The 14,707-nt window shown below is 38.1% G+C and overlaps 1 protein-coding gene across 1 annotated transcript in view; it reads right to left on the reverse strand.

Annotated features, from left to right (window-relative positions):
* ABCD3 (ATP binding cassette subfamily D member 3) overlaps nt 1-14,707 on the reverse strand; it is a 38,998-nt gene that overhangs the window by 18,180 nt on the left and 6,111 nt on the right. The window contains exons 2-4 of the mRNA XM_068952441.1: nt 6,868-6,904; nt 4,339-4,437; nt 1,701-1,789 (exon numbers count right to left, since the gene is read on the reverse strand). Coding sequence (XP_068808542.1) covers nt 1,701-1,789; nt 4,339-4,437; nt 6,868-6,904 — 225 coding nt within the window. The remainder of the gene's footprint in view (nt 1-1,700; nt 1,790-4,338; nt 4,438-6,867; nt 6,905-14,707) is intronic.

The following is a 14,707-nucleotide window of genomic DNA, read 5'->3' on the forward strand; positions in this document are numbered from 1 at the left end:
ATAAACTAGCATTTCCTAAGCTGAGAGAGGACAAACAGGCTACACAGAGGATCACAGAAAGCAGGTCTCTGTGGAAAACCACAGTGTCAGCTGTGGGATCAAGTCTTATATACTTCTGTAAGTTAAGCAGTAAGCAGCACACCAGAAGCAATCATCTCCCTGCTCCTGCAGAAGCTGCTTGCGTTAAGTGTTCACAAATACAGGGCCACAGAATACTAATTTCTTCCCTTTCCTTCTAGGCTTTCAAAGCTTTTGGTCAGCCTGGGGTGCTGCAGAAGCACTTACCTCTTGCGAGTTTAACAAATATATAAATTTAAAAGAGAGGTATGCCAAAATAAACCAAGAAAAAATATGCAAAAGAAGAAAAAAAAAAATCAAAGCAGCAGCAAAACTGGGAAGAAAGTGTACCAATTGCTGCATCATGATTACTTGTCAAAATCCTACAACAGGAGTGGGGACAAAATACGTGGTTCAAAAAACCAAACCAAAACAAACCAAAAGTCTGAGTGGGATAAGAATTAAAAAAAATTAAGGTTTTATTTAGGCTTATTTACAACAAAGTAACTCCAGTTAAAAAGTAACTGTGTCCAGTTTCTCGTAAGTTTTTAAACAAAAATTATAACACACCACTTACACCTGAGAAAAAGTTCAGATATTAAAAAAATAAAATCAAGAACTTCTATAGAAAAATGATCTCAATTAAAAACAGATACAAAATAAAAGTATTCTCACCTTCTCCCAATAATCTATCAACGCTCTTCTCCTATATAAAGATCTAACTATTGTAGGAAATCTTAGTCTTCCTGACATCATAGAATTGGAGTTGTTAATTAATGTATAAGCTAGACAGGGAGTTAGTTACTGTTACTGGCTGACCAACAGTTCAGAAAGACTAGAAATCGGAGACCAACAGTTCACAGGTACCAAGGTAAACAGGAGAAACATCTAGCAACAGATTTTTTTTTTTTTTTTTGGGGGGGGGGGGGATCTAAACTTGTTTAAAGTTTAAATCAATTCAAGAATAACTGCTTAAGACCTAAAGAAGTTGCCTCAGTACTGCACCATTAACGGAATATTAGCAAAACACAGAATTGCATATCCTTTCATCTTCAATAGCTGCTCACCATTAGAACAGCAGCTACAAGTTTTAAAGGAACATCTCGGATAGCGCCTTAACGCTGCTTACATAATTTTTTTGTAGTGCAATTGCATAGTTTAACAGCATTACATATTTCTGATTATGATATTTAAGTTACTCTACATGTATATAGCTCAAAAGCCTCAAAATGCAGCTCATTGCAGAAGTACAACAGAATAATGACTTCATTCACCATAGAACCACTATAACGCTGCAGTATTCTGAAGTGCTCTCTTATTCCACTCCCATGTTGGCCTGAACTTCTGAAATAAGAGAGCGTGTACAAAATGTGACAAAAGATGAAAAAATAATTTCAGGAGGTAAACTTGGTTTAAAAAAAGTAAAATGATATTCTAGCCAACAGCAGAGAAAAAAATAAGTCTTTCCTTTCCAGAAAAAAAGGGTTCTCTGCATCCTTTAAACTTACGACTATACCAGTGTTTCAATTAGTTTATATAAATAAAAAGAAAGCTGCAAAACGTCTGAATCTGTGTTCTAATACAGACCACTTCCCCTGTTAAACACAGCAAAGAATGTTCAAAATGAACAAGTTTATACATACCTTTCAATGACTGTTCCATTTTGAATCATCCAAATATCACAATATGTGCGGACTACCAGCATGACAGCAATAAGTAGCAAATAACCTGTCTAGTACAAAAACGCAAGCGTAAAAGTTAAACAATGAATTAAAAGTACATTTATTTTCTAGTAAGTTCCAATTCTATTTTGTAAAAAAAGCATTACAATCTTCTACTCCTTCACCCCCAGCTAACATTAGCTTATTTTGCAGGGCATACATTAACATAAAATATTTTAATAAATAAAATACATAATTACATTTTTACTCAAGAAAATCTCCTTATGGAAAAAGTTTGTCTTTTAAAAAGCTACATTTGGTTGACACGTATGCTCAATTGAAAACATATATCATATCTACATCTTACTAGATGGAGAGAAGTGCAGAGATAACAGAGAAGTTTATGTATCAACCATTGCTATCGTGAGACACCGTTCTGCCATAAGCATACAGTCATATAGGTTGAAACGGACCTCTTAAGGTCCTCTAGTCCAACTCCCCACTCCAAACAGGAGCAACTTAGATTAGGCTGCTAACAGTCTTGCCCAGTCATGTTCTAAAGGTCTCCAAGGATGAAGATTTTGCAATGGCTCTGGGCAACCTGTTCCAGTGTTTTGATTACTTTCACAGTAAATAATTATTTTCCTTGCATCAAATCAGAATTGCCTGTGTCCCAGCTTGTATCCACTGCCTCTCATCTTTCCACACAGCATTTCTGAGAGAAACCTCCATCTTCTCCACAGCTTACCATCAGGTAGGTGTAGACAGCACTATCATCTCCCCTTAGCCTTCTCTTCTTAAGGTTGAAAAGCCCCAGCCCTCTTCGCATGTCCTCATGTGTCATAGGCTCCAATTTTCTAATCATTTTGATGGCTCTTTCCTGAGCTCCCTCCAGCAAGTCATTGTCTTCCTTGCACTAGGGATCCCAACACTGGGCGCACAGTACTCCAGATGCCATCTCACAAGTGCTGAATAAGGGGAACATCACTTCCCTCAAACAGCAGGATGCCCAGTTGGACTTTGTACCATTGATCAAAACCTTTAAGTCCAACTATCCAGCCAATTTTCCACCCACCTCACTGTGCACCTACCTAGCCAATTTAGTTTGGCTATCAGGACTCTATGGGAGACCACATCAAAGGCCTTGCTAAAGTCAAAATATATAACATCCTCTGCTTCCCCTTACCCACACACCCAGTCATCTCATCACAGAAAGCAATCAGGTTAGTCAGATGTGATCTGCCTTCTATAAATCAATGCTGGCTATTCACAATTACTTTCTTGTTCATCATGTGGCTGGAGATGGCTTCCAAGAGGATTCGCTTACAACCTTCCTAAGGATGAGGTAAGGCTGATCAGCCTATAGTTTCCAGTATCCTCGTTCTCGAGGAAGAGTGGGATGTCTGCTTTTCCCCAGTCATAGGTAACCTCTTCTGATTGCCATGGTATTTCTAAGATGACAGAGACCAACTCTCTCTCAGCACTCTGAAACACACACTGCCTGGTCCCGTGGCTTGTCCAACTGGCGTGAGCACTCCCCAGCTGTATCTTTCTCTGCTCTGGGCAATGCTATTTTCCTCACAGACTATGCTAGAAGACTCAGGGAGCTGGGAGGCCAGAAGGCAGCCCTTGCCAATGAAAAACAAAGCAAAAATACCCCACTGAGTACCTCAGCCTTTTTAAGGTTCTTTGCACTGGGCCCCCTGCTCCACTGAGCAAGAGGCTCACATTTTCCTTAGCCTTCCTTTGGCTGTTAACGCACTTACAGAAGCCCCTCTTTGCTGCCCTTCATATCCCTCACTAGTTCTACTCCAGCTCAGCTTTAGCTTTCCAGATTCCATCCTTGCATGTGCAGGCAAAAATCTCTATATTCCTCCTCAGCAGCCCTCCCTGCTTCCACCTTCTTTTTTTGCATATGAGCTCAGTCAGGAGGTCCCTGATCATCTGTGCTGGCTTTTTGCTTGCTTGACATTCTGCATGTTGGGATTCATTGTGCTTGATGTATTCTGAAATTCTAATATATCTTAGTCCGGGACTTAAGTTCTAAGCTCAACTAACTCTCTTAAAAGGAGAGATGGAAAAAAGTGTTCTGGAAAACATGACTAGGATGTTGAGGTGGACAACTTTTATCTTGCTAAGTTCTACTCTGCATAGCTTTCCTGAAATGATGCTTTTTTTTTTTTTTTTGGACAAACTGATTTTCTAATAAGGGTTGGCCTAGATCTAAATTACAGAAGCAAAACTTGGACGAACAGTGTGCTATTTCAAGATAGGAAGCATCTTCCTAGAGAAGTGGATTACATTGCATCAAATCAAGCAAATAAGGAACATCTGGATGCCCTTTTAGACGATATGCTACAGGCAGCAGTTATTAGCTGACAGTCAATGGCTTGTATCACAATCAGACCGCAATTTTTTAAGTGATGTAACTACTGAACAAGCATGCAGGTTTTTATATTACTTCAATGCATTATGTTGACACTTCAAAAAACATAGCACTGTTTTGTCCTATTGAGATGAGGTATAGGCTTTCATTTAAATTATGATGCAATTAAAAAAAAAAAAAAAAACTTGACTCCAAAACCACTCATTTTTATTTGTTACTGCAGACAATGCTTACCTCTTTACAAAGCATTCCAGGGACCATTATTTTCAGGATTCGACATATTCTTGCAATGAACACTCTATCCACCATTGCTCGCTCCTTCTTTCCCTCTTTCTGCATCACATAGAACAAGCAAAACAGGAAAAGTGAGATTTTTCTGTATGGCATTAAGTTGTTTAAATGTTGATGTGATATTTTCCTTATCCAGGTTATTTGCAGCTACCTTTTTTCTGCAGTGCATTTGCAACATTTCCCTCCACTTTAAGACTTGCTCACACAAGTCCAATGAAATGTAAGAATTGGGAGTGTATGCCATCACAGCTAACAGAAATTGTAAAGAGCACTGAATTATTGTTAACAAACTGCAGTAGGAAATAGCTGCTATAATCTAAAAAAAGTTATTTCAAATTTGTTTATATTAAAAACAATGAAATACAAACAATGCAGACCACAGCATTAAAATGTCCAAATGCAAGTTGTAATGTAATATTAATAAGAGCATCACTGTCTGGTAACAGATATAAATTCTAAAATCTTTTAAAAGCTGCTTGCCTCTGGAAGACATCTTCATGAAGTATTTTACAAGACGCATTCCATCTTTTGTCTAGGCTACCAGTGGTCTGAAGTCCTTGACTGTACAGACCAAGCAAGCTTGCTCCAAGCAAAACCAGAATTTGTACTGCTTTACCTCTTAACAACAGTGCAACCCATTCCTGGTGGGCTACATCTACCTGATGAAAAAACATCCCCTTGCACACCCATATGCCTTCTATTTGTGTCATTTTACACTTGTTTACCCCATACAACCCTATCTTCTGTCTTGACTAAACTGAATACTTCTTAACAAGCTAATGGTCCAGATCCCTCTTCTTTCTTTCCCTCTACAATTTTGACATGAAAATTCAATCCTGTAACTAGACTAAAAGGGCATACACATGAACTTAAACCTCCTCTTACCAACCTAACCCTGCTATCTTTGATACCCAAGACTCACGTGAAACATTTTCATGCTATATGATAATGCTTTATCAAGGCCTATAGTAATACTATAACACGGACAGAAAATCTGAAAGAGCAGCCTGGGAAGACAGGATGGAAGAGACAAAGAGAGAACGCAGCCTGTGATTCATCATTAACCAACTGCAATAACGCTAGCAAGTGCTCCCAATCTCCCCCCCCCGCCACCGCCCCGGGATGATTAAACCACAGAAATGTGTACAGAAAGTCCAACTTAACTCCTTCACTTACTGTTTATATGTGCAACATGACGGGCAACAAGCACAAGCCCCAGCAAGCACCAATTTACTCTGAATGCTCTCAGAGTAAGCCCATGAGAAGAAATCAACAGCAGTATCTTCCCTTTCAAACGAAAGCGTTAATAAAAACTACAGACTGATAGGATGCTATATGGCAAGTGTAAAAATATTTAGTTAAGAATAACTTTCACAGAGAAATCCAAGCAAGCCCAACAACTAAAGAACACTGTTCAGGCCTAATGAATTATGACCCTACAGAAATTACTGCTTTTCCTTAACAGAAAGGACCAACACAATGCTGGATATGTGAAATTTTTAAGATACCTAACTAAATGTATTTGTTGTTTCATCTGCACCTATTCTCCCTTCCTCTTTACTCATTTCTTCCCCATCTCTGTTTGTTGCATTTCCATTAATTCCAACATCCTTTTTCCCTCAATTTCTTTGCTTAGACTGTTAATCCCTCATTCAGTAAAATTACATCCACGAATTGTAAAAATATGAGAAAGCTAGTTAGGTTTTTACAAATGGATATAGGTCTGCAAAATACAAACGTTTATAGCATGTAATACAGCAAAGGTCTGGCTGGAAATTAACATGATGTTTGCAGACAACGTTGTATTTATTTAATGCAAGCCTTCTGTTAAGTTTTCAGCAATGGTGCAAGTATTTGAAATAGTTCTTTATTCATACCACCAAAAGACCCAATATTTCTAATCATGGGCTCTGCCCTTTGGGCTTAACTGTTGTATTTTATTTGAACATGAAACAAACAAACAAGGCTAATGGGATATATTCCGTTGAAAACACAAGAATTAAAAAACACACACACACACACACACACACAGAGGAAAACGTCAAACCTATTAGAATTTGGAATTACTTCTTTAAAACTGTCAGACTCTACTTCTATTCCCATACTTTTTTTTTTTTTTTAAACTAACAGCAAACACAAATGACATAAAATCTACAGGCAACTATTTGTTGCAATGCGTAGAGCCAAGCATATAACACTAGTCCTTAAGTGTTCATAAAGCACAAAGAGATAAAAAAAAAAAAAAACACACAGTAGGCATCAAGCACCATTATTATTATACAGTCAAACTTTAGCCATACATGATTAACCAGAGTCTTCCACTTGTTTCACCAATGCAAATTTGAAGCATCTTTCAGATCACACTTGCACCATACCCATCATTATGCCCCCAATAAAACTTCAGTCATGGGATTGAAAATAAACCAAATTATCAGTATTATTTAAAAATATGTTACAGGAAGAAAAAGTTACCTCATTGTTCTGCAATGCTTGTTTTCCACTTCTCTTACTGTAGAGGAAAAATAAAGTATTTTACTTTTTATTAACATGTATTTTTTTCCCTGATTTCTGTTTACACACAACAGGCAAACAGCTAGGAACTATATCCCTATCCAGATCAATGCAGTGCCTTCACAGTAGGCTACCTTTTCTGTCGAACTTGCGTGCTGCTGTTTTAACAAAACCTCCTTCCACCATTCAGTTTCACCTAAGGAGATTAAGTCTCCCACTTTCATCTTTGAACTTTGTTATACCTTGTCTTCTGCACCATGAGCTCCTAGCGTTTTTAATATTTCTAACATACACTTTGTAGGAATAGTTACATGGCTCCAGTGACCACAAATGAAAACTACATGAATGCAGATTCAGCAATCCAAACAACACAGGTTTGATGTTTCACGTTATCTACATAAGCCACATAGATTTGTTTTACATGATATTTGACTTTTAAATAACACATTTTACTATATATAAGATTATTTGTTTATAAGCCTGTTACAGGGAAAAGAAAGAACCTGTCAAACCAAGATTCTGCAAACGTGTGCAACGGAGAGCTATTTTTTCTTCTTTTTCTTCCCTTGCATCTTTCAGGGCAGTTAAAGGAAAAACATTTCTCAACCAGTGCTAAATAGACAGTCAAAAGTACAAAGCTGTCTTTCCCCTCCTTTTAAAACAGGCAAGCTGGCGTATGTGATAGTTACAGTGTGTCTTTTTTCTCTTCTGTACATTCAAGCATCATTAAGCACGTGAAGCAGTGGGAGAGTTAATGCATGTATGAAGCTTAGAACTGACAGCTATCCAAATTAAATTGTTACCAACCATTTTTCATTTCAGTATGCTGAAATATTTAGAGCAGGCTGGCCTCGAAACTACAATATTCACACAGCTTCGAGACAGTACAAGGGGAAATCACAAGGAAGGAAGAACAGAGAAAGGCATTGTTCCTTTTGTCTGCAACATCAGGACTGCTGCAGACATTGCCATGCAACCAGCCATCCTGCAATTCTAACAGCAGTTGTGTTTTAAGGCCTGTGCTTTAAAGCTCTGCTCTGCAAAGAAAATATCTAGGATGAAATCACATCTATTTTAATTTATGATCATTAGAAAGATCTATCGCTGACATAGCCCAATGAAGAGAAATAACTCAATTACAAGGAAGGAAGAGGCAGGGTAGCAGAAGAAAGCAAGAAAAGAAGGGAAGAAGGAGACCAGGCAAGCGAGAAGGGAGAGATGCTAGTTTAATAAGAACTTAATTAAAAGGTAATGGTGAGACAGAAGCCTGAGAAGATAAAAATCCTGTAAGACTACTTGTGCGAAAGAGAACAAAGAACATGAAGGGTAGCAGAGGGCAGAAGGTGGGAGAAAATAACTTAATAAAAGTTCAGAAGACACGTAACACCATGATCAGGCCATGATAAACACATGCCTGCAGAAATGGCAACAGCGTGCAAAGTCTAAGAACCAACTCACAGACTAGACCCTGGTGATGTAGGAAGACCAAGCTGGAGTTTATTGCTGGTAAAAAACTGCTTCTCCTCAATACATCTCATGATTTTTCAAAGTAAAGAAAGATTGACTTATTTAAAAAAAAAGTCCTAGAGTTTACATCAGTTTATGAGTCCTATCACATCTGGTCTGGAGCAAGGAAAAAAGCAGTAATGTTAGGAAAGAATAAGTCATAAACATACTAAGTAAGTATTTTCCTAGATGATCCATGACTTGCAAAATAGAAGTATGCTACTTTTCCAGATCTGCTATCTTAATTCCTAACTTTGCTTCTTCAAGGCTTGCTAGTGTTTGAAGTCACATTGCTCATTATACACAACTATTTCAGCTTTAAAAGGATCAGAAATGAATACGTTAAATAGTAATATTTTAAGAACAAGAGGCCCAGAACTCTTTTGGCAGATTAAGACCTCTGGTGTATTTATTTAAACCTTTTTTCCTACAGTAGCTGTAGAAATAAATTCAGTAACTGAAACTACTGAATTCAGCTAAAACTGATTATCCAGTAAAGAAAAGGAATTCAGAAATAGTGATCTCATACGTAATTGCGAGCCCATGACTAGTATTTATATTAACAGAGTTTAAGATACAAATTAAGTATCTGTAAATTCAAAACCTACAGAAAAAAGCTTTATCAGTTTTTTTCTAAAAAAAATTAAAGCAAACACAAAACAAGATTAATACTTCACAAAAGGGAACAATCTTATCTATAAACCACTGATTAAAATAGATGAAAAAATAAATGTGGCTACATAGCTTAAAAATTGCTCTCAAAACCATTTCATTGCTGTTTCAACTTTCTTTGCAACAAAGACTGTCACGGTTCCTGCAATAAACTTCTACAGGCTGATTACTGTCGAACTTTTTCTTCTTCCAGAGAGTCTTGTTTCTTTAGCCCAATATGCGTTGGCACTGCTCCAGACTCCACTATACTACTGTAGAACTTTTTGGGAGAACAGTGGTTGCATTTTCAATGAATTTAGAGACTAAATAACACTCTCAATTAGTCAGTAAGAGTACAACAAGGCTATCTGATTACAGCAGAGAGTTCTAGCATTTGGAATAGATTCAGCTCTCTACTGTTCAGGCCTCTCATTTATTTAATGCTGGAGCACCACACACCTTGTTGCTCAAGGAGGGTAAGTGCTACACACTGCCCAAGTTCTCCAATGCAAATTCCTCTGGTGTAGCAACTACCTTTGAGAAGCTCAGGGTAAGGACCACTTGAAACAGAAACAGGAGGCTGCTTTTTACTGCAATGTTAACTTGACATATTGCCCTAACTACACGTACTGCCCTACGGTTTGAGTTTAATGGTGCGTATACTTAAATAGCCCTATCATAAGGCTTGAAGCTCAAGTGCTTGGTAGGATTATAGATACAACATAGCTCAGGTTAGCACAATTCATCACATGCTAATCCAATCACTACCACAATTTAGGCAGCTACTAATCAAACTGCAGAAGAGCTCTATTTTTGGATCTCTAGTGCAGCTGCTCTCCCTTCACCACAAGGTACTTGCGATGAAACCCTTGCCTGGGAGTGTGTATATTGAGACAAGGTCTGGACTGGTTGGGACAATAAAAATCTAGTACAGCAAGAACTTCCACAAGTTTGAATGGGAATAAAACCAAATTCAGCAGTGATGTGAAGAACATCCTTGTACAGGCTAGTATATCTGCATCTATAAGGCACACATCTTTGCTCCTCTTTCCCTTGAGGTCAGAACTTTGCCGTGACCATCCACCGTTCATCTTCCTTTTTTTCTCCTATATTAAGAAGTCTTGAGTTGTTTCACCCACCTTTCCCTGTTTTGGTGAGCTGCTTTTTTTCTTCCAGCCCTGGTGCATTAGATTTGGTCAAACAGAATTCAAGTTATATTACAGAGACTAAGAGAATACAGGATCTTGGTTTAAGCACCTCCTCCCCCCCTCAAAAAAAATTAAGGTGACAGAACAAGATTACAAGAACAAATATCAAAAAACCCCCATAGCAAGAAGAAGAAAACCAAAATATATGGCATATACCATAAAGCAATCACACCCAGAAAAGTAAATTTTTATTGCATTTCTGAACCTTTGAATGCCTAACTTTGCAGCTTAAAAATGAGAATGTGATTTTTAAACCAAATTGTGACAATTTTCATACGGAGAAAGTATTTCAAAAACATGACTCAAACATTATCTAATACAGTAACTTTTACCTGGGCCTGTAAAGAAACTTGTATACCGAACTACTCTGCTAATTTACTTCTCTGAAGTAATGAAACCTGTAGAAAAGCAAAAGCTAGATTTTTCAAGCCATTCACTGTATCAATAGAGTATGGGCTTCTGCAGCAGAATTATCTCTTTTCTTCTTAACTTACCTGTGATGGCTGCTTGCTTTCTAGTTTTTCCACCTAGGAAGGCACTGACTAAAAGTTACTTGGCTTACAGTCAGAGAACAACAAAAACTGAATGACCAGAACAGTAGTAAAATAACAGACTTCAGCAAGTAGTAGAAGGTAGGCAGATTTGAACTTCTGAGTTTCCTTCATGCCCTTGTAGACAAGAAGGCTTGGCAGTGGTGGTGAGGATTTTGAACAAGGTTATCCAGACAGCATTTATAAAATGGAGAAGGAATGTCAGAAAAAGCATGGTATCAATATAACATTTCTAACTCTGAGCCAAATCAATAAACATTTTTAAGGATAAGAATACAGCTTATTCCAAGAAGAAACAATACTTAAGGAACTTTTTTGCACAGTTTGTATACAAACTTTTAACGGAAGCATTAGCAATCTGAACCGTGTGTGTGTCTCTACTTGTAATCACCAGTTACTATTACTACACTAGTCTAATCTTTCTCCAGACTTTCGTGGTTTTAGGCTTAAATTGTAAATCAGTAGATCAAACTTCATCTTTAAAGACAGAACTTCAACTATAAATCACCTAATTGCTGCACTCCTCTCTGGAGCAACACAGATCACAAAGCCAAGGCCAAATCATGTAGAATGAGATACAAAGTACTTTTGATTCAGCGATCCATCTATGGAGTAAACTTTCAGAACATCTATACTGTCTTTAAGTAATTTTTAAATCTTCCTCTTTACTGGGGATGGGGACAGAAGCTTCTGTAAAGACTTGCTCCTATAAAACCTTCACATATTTTGTTACTGTAGATGGAAGTGCAAACTAGAGACATCAGCATGAGTTTAATCTACCTCAATTTTGATGGCGTTTCCTCTAACGGCTACCTTCCTGCTAAACAAAAGAAGGTATTCTCTGACAATGATCCTCTGTGATCTTGGGGGTAGAAGTCAGACTTAAAATTGAAGGTAAACACGCGTAATACTTAAACGATGTTTGCACATACCTTGACTTAAATAATTTGACAGGAATAATTTGCCCATTGAGTCATCGCTTAATTGAAAGAGTCTAAACACCTGTAACTGGATCCATACTGGCAGTCAGAGACGAAGCGTTCCACCAGGAACTTCAAACAAAATACATACACTGCAGTGACTGCTGTAAGCACACATGAAATGTCAGTTCTAGCCACAGCAATGTCTTAGACACATTCCTTAGCAAGCTTACCATTTACAAGCAGTTTTGGACCCCCAGAACAAGGAAGGCATTGCTAGACTAGAATGGGTTCAACAGAGGGCCACCAAGGTGGTGAGGAGACTGGAGCACTTGGCTCTATGAGGAGAAGCTGAGGGAACAGGGCTTGATCATCTTGGATAAAGGAAGGCTTTGGGGGGGACCTAACAGTGTTTTAAAAGAGGTTACTGAGAAGACAGACTCTAGTGCACAGCAGAAGAACAAGATACAGACTAACTGAATCAGGGACCTTCCGACTGGACGTAAGGAAAAAAAACTTTTCACTATTATGATAATAGAGCATGGAAGAGGTTGCCCAGAAAGACTGGAATCTCCATTGCTGGCTGTTTTCTAGCTGACTGCACAGAGCCCTGACCAATGCAATCTGAATTCAGTGTTGATCCTGCTTTGAGTAAAAGCTTAAATTAGGTCTCAAGGTCCCTTCCATCCTGAATTGTTCTATGATTCTACATCTTTTCTTGTTCTTCATGAAAAAGTTAGAGATAAAATGGGACCTGTATCTCCTGAAGAAGTTTCACTAAAAACAGCATCTCAGATCTGTCCTGCTACCTGTTATTCAACTATACAGAGCTTGTACAGCAAATATACATGCAGAAAGCCAAGAAAGGTATCAACGGTACCAGGCTGACACAACTACACCCAATTTTTCATTCATACATGTATGGCAACTGCATAGCAACTCAGTAAAAATAGCTAAGTACTTACCCAGTAAACAGTAGATAATACAACAAAACACCTTTCCTCTACACTGAGAAACTAGATCAGGCAAAAACAGCAATACGTTTTAAAGAAGCTAATAGAGTTTCAGGACTCTGTATAGGTATTTTGCAGATTAAAGGCGATCATCCTTTGAGGGCAGTAATGTATCACAGGGGAAGAGCAAAACACTTGAAGATGACTATCCTTTTTACTATCCACTGCTTTGCATTTTGCATTAGATGAAAACTGAATCTTTTGCTCAATTTAAAGATCTTGAATTCATGTTCGACATCCTGAATATTCTAGGTCTGTTACCTGAATCCTCCTAACTGAAGGTAGTTTAGCTGACAGAACTTTTCTACCACAGAATTATTCTAAACTAATATCTTGCAACTTTGAAACACCCATACTCTCCCCCACACTTAAAAGATGCACTTTTAAGAAACTATTCCCTCCAAAGAAATATGCAACAATGGTGGTTAGTCAAAAAGTATCATCCTCAACGCTACTAAAGAAGAAAGTGATTTAGGAAGTACAGGGAAAAGACTTCAAGAGACCATTAAGATGAGCCTCGTTATAGAAAGGTCTCAGGAATATTAGTTTTGTGGTATTAATTGACAAACAGGAAAAAGTTAAAGCATTACAGTTTCTAGAAATATCTGTCTCCTTCCAAAACAAAATTCACTAAAACTTAGTAGAAGCGATCCACACTGAGTTAACCTAAATACATGGAGATGTAGACAGAGAAACAAGCAAGTCTTCCAGTTTAACGATGGGCAAAGAGGAAAGAACAGTTTTAAAATGCATCTTGTGCTTAACTGTAAAGGAGCTACAAAGTCCAGGACAGGCTGCCTTTCTTCGATCAGCTTCTGCTCAGGACAGTGCAAAGGAAGAGTATCTGTTTTAGGGAGAACTAGTGCTTTTCAGAAAGTTACGTTTAAGCAGCTTTGCCTTTCCAAGTCTTCAGGAATTCATATTTTGCAGACCTATTCTAGAATGGCACCAGGCAATTTTTGTGTGTGTTTTTTTTAAATGCATCAGACAAAATTTCCTAACAGTTCATGATTATTATGCAGCTTCCAAGTCAGTTTCGCAGTCAAGACACTACTGTGACAAAGTAATCAAAGACAGAATGCAAGAGCATACCCTGTTACAGTGTGAAGAATAACAGCTACACTGAGAAATGCATAGCATGTAGTTCATAACAATCACTGATAGAAAGCTTCAAAAGGCATACCCCTCCTTCCCCCTACAGGGATACAGAGCAACGCTGGTCATTTCAGGTCAAGGGTAGCAACCTTACTCAGAAGCACGGGCATAGTCCAAAAGTATGCCTGTTTGAGCAGTACTCTGAGAGCATGTGCAGAAACTAAGGGAACAATTTTCTTGGCTCTAGGTTAGTGACTAGTTGCAGCATACATAAAACTACTGTGAGGGAATGCATTCAGGCAACCAAGAAGGGGACTGAGAAGGTCAGACAGCTGCGTTGCTGCAAGCTGCGGCTCAAACCTTCACTGCATTACTAAAGCTTTAAAAGTTTCTGCATACGTTTGAGAAGGCAGCAAAGCTGAGCTGTAGTAGAGGAAGCTGAGCTCAGTAGAAGTTGGCGTCACAACATGGAATAACACGCAAGAAACTATATTACAGCTATTACTTTTTCCATAAGCTTGTGCTCTGGTCTGAACTGCCGTTGTAGCTCTCGCTCATGGACAACAGTCCAAAAAAAAAGTAAATTACAAATATATACTTATTTATTTCTTATTCCCTATTTCCCCCAAATTAAGAACGTGAAACAATTTTCTTTTTTATTCCAGATGTTGGCTTAGGTAGCAATTATTTTATGTAACTTAAGAAGAGGCAAACCACTAATTAACTACCCAGATCCAAAACAAAGGCAGTCTGAATGCTTGGAGTAGGGCTGAGTCATCTGGTTGCTCCTTTCTCCATACCCCCCAGCTGAAGACAGGTTTTCTGAGCCCTAGGCAGGTTTTTCCTCAAGATTAGGT

This window comes from Struthio camelus, chromosome 8 (assembly GCF_040807025.1).
Source record: "Struthio camelus isolate bStrCam1 chromosome 8, bStrCam1.hap1, whole genome shotgun sequence".
Classification (NCBI taxonomy): Eukaryota; Metazoa; Chordata; class Aves; order Struthioniformes; family Struthionidae; genus Struthio; species Struthio camelus.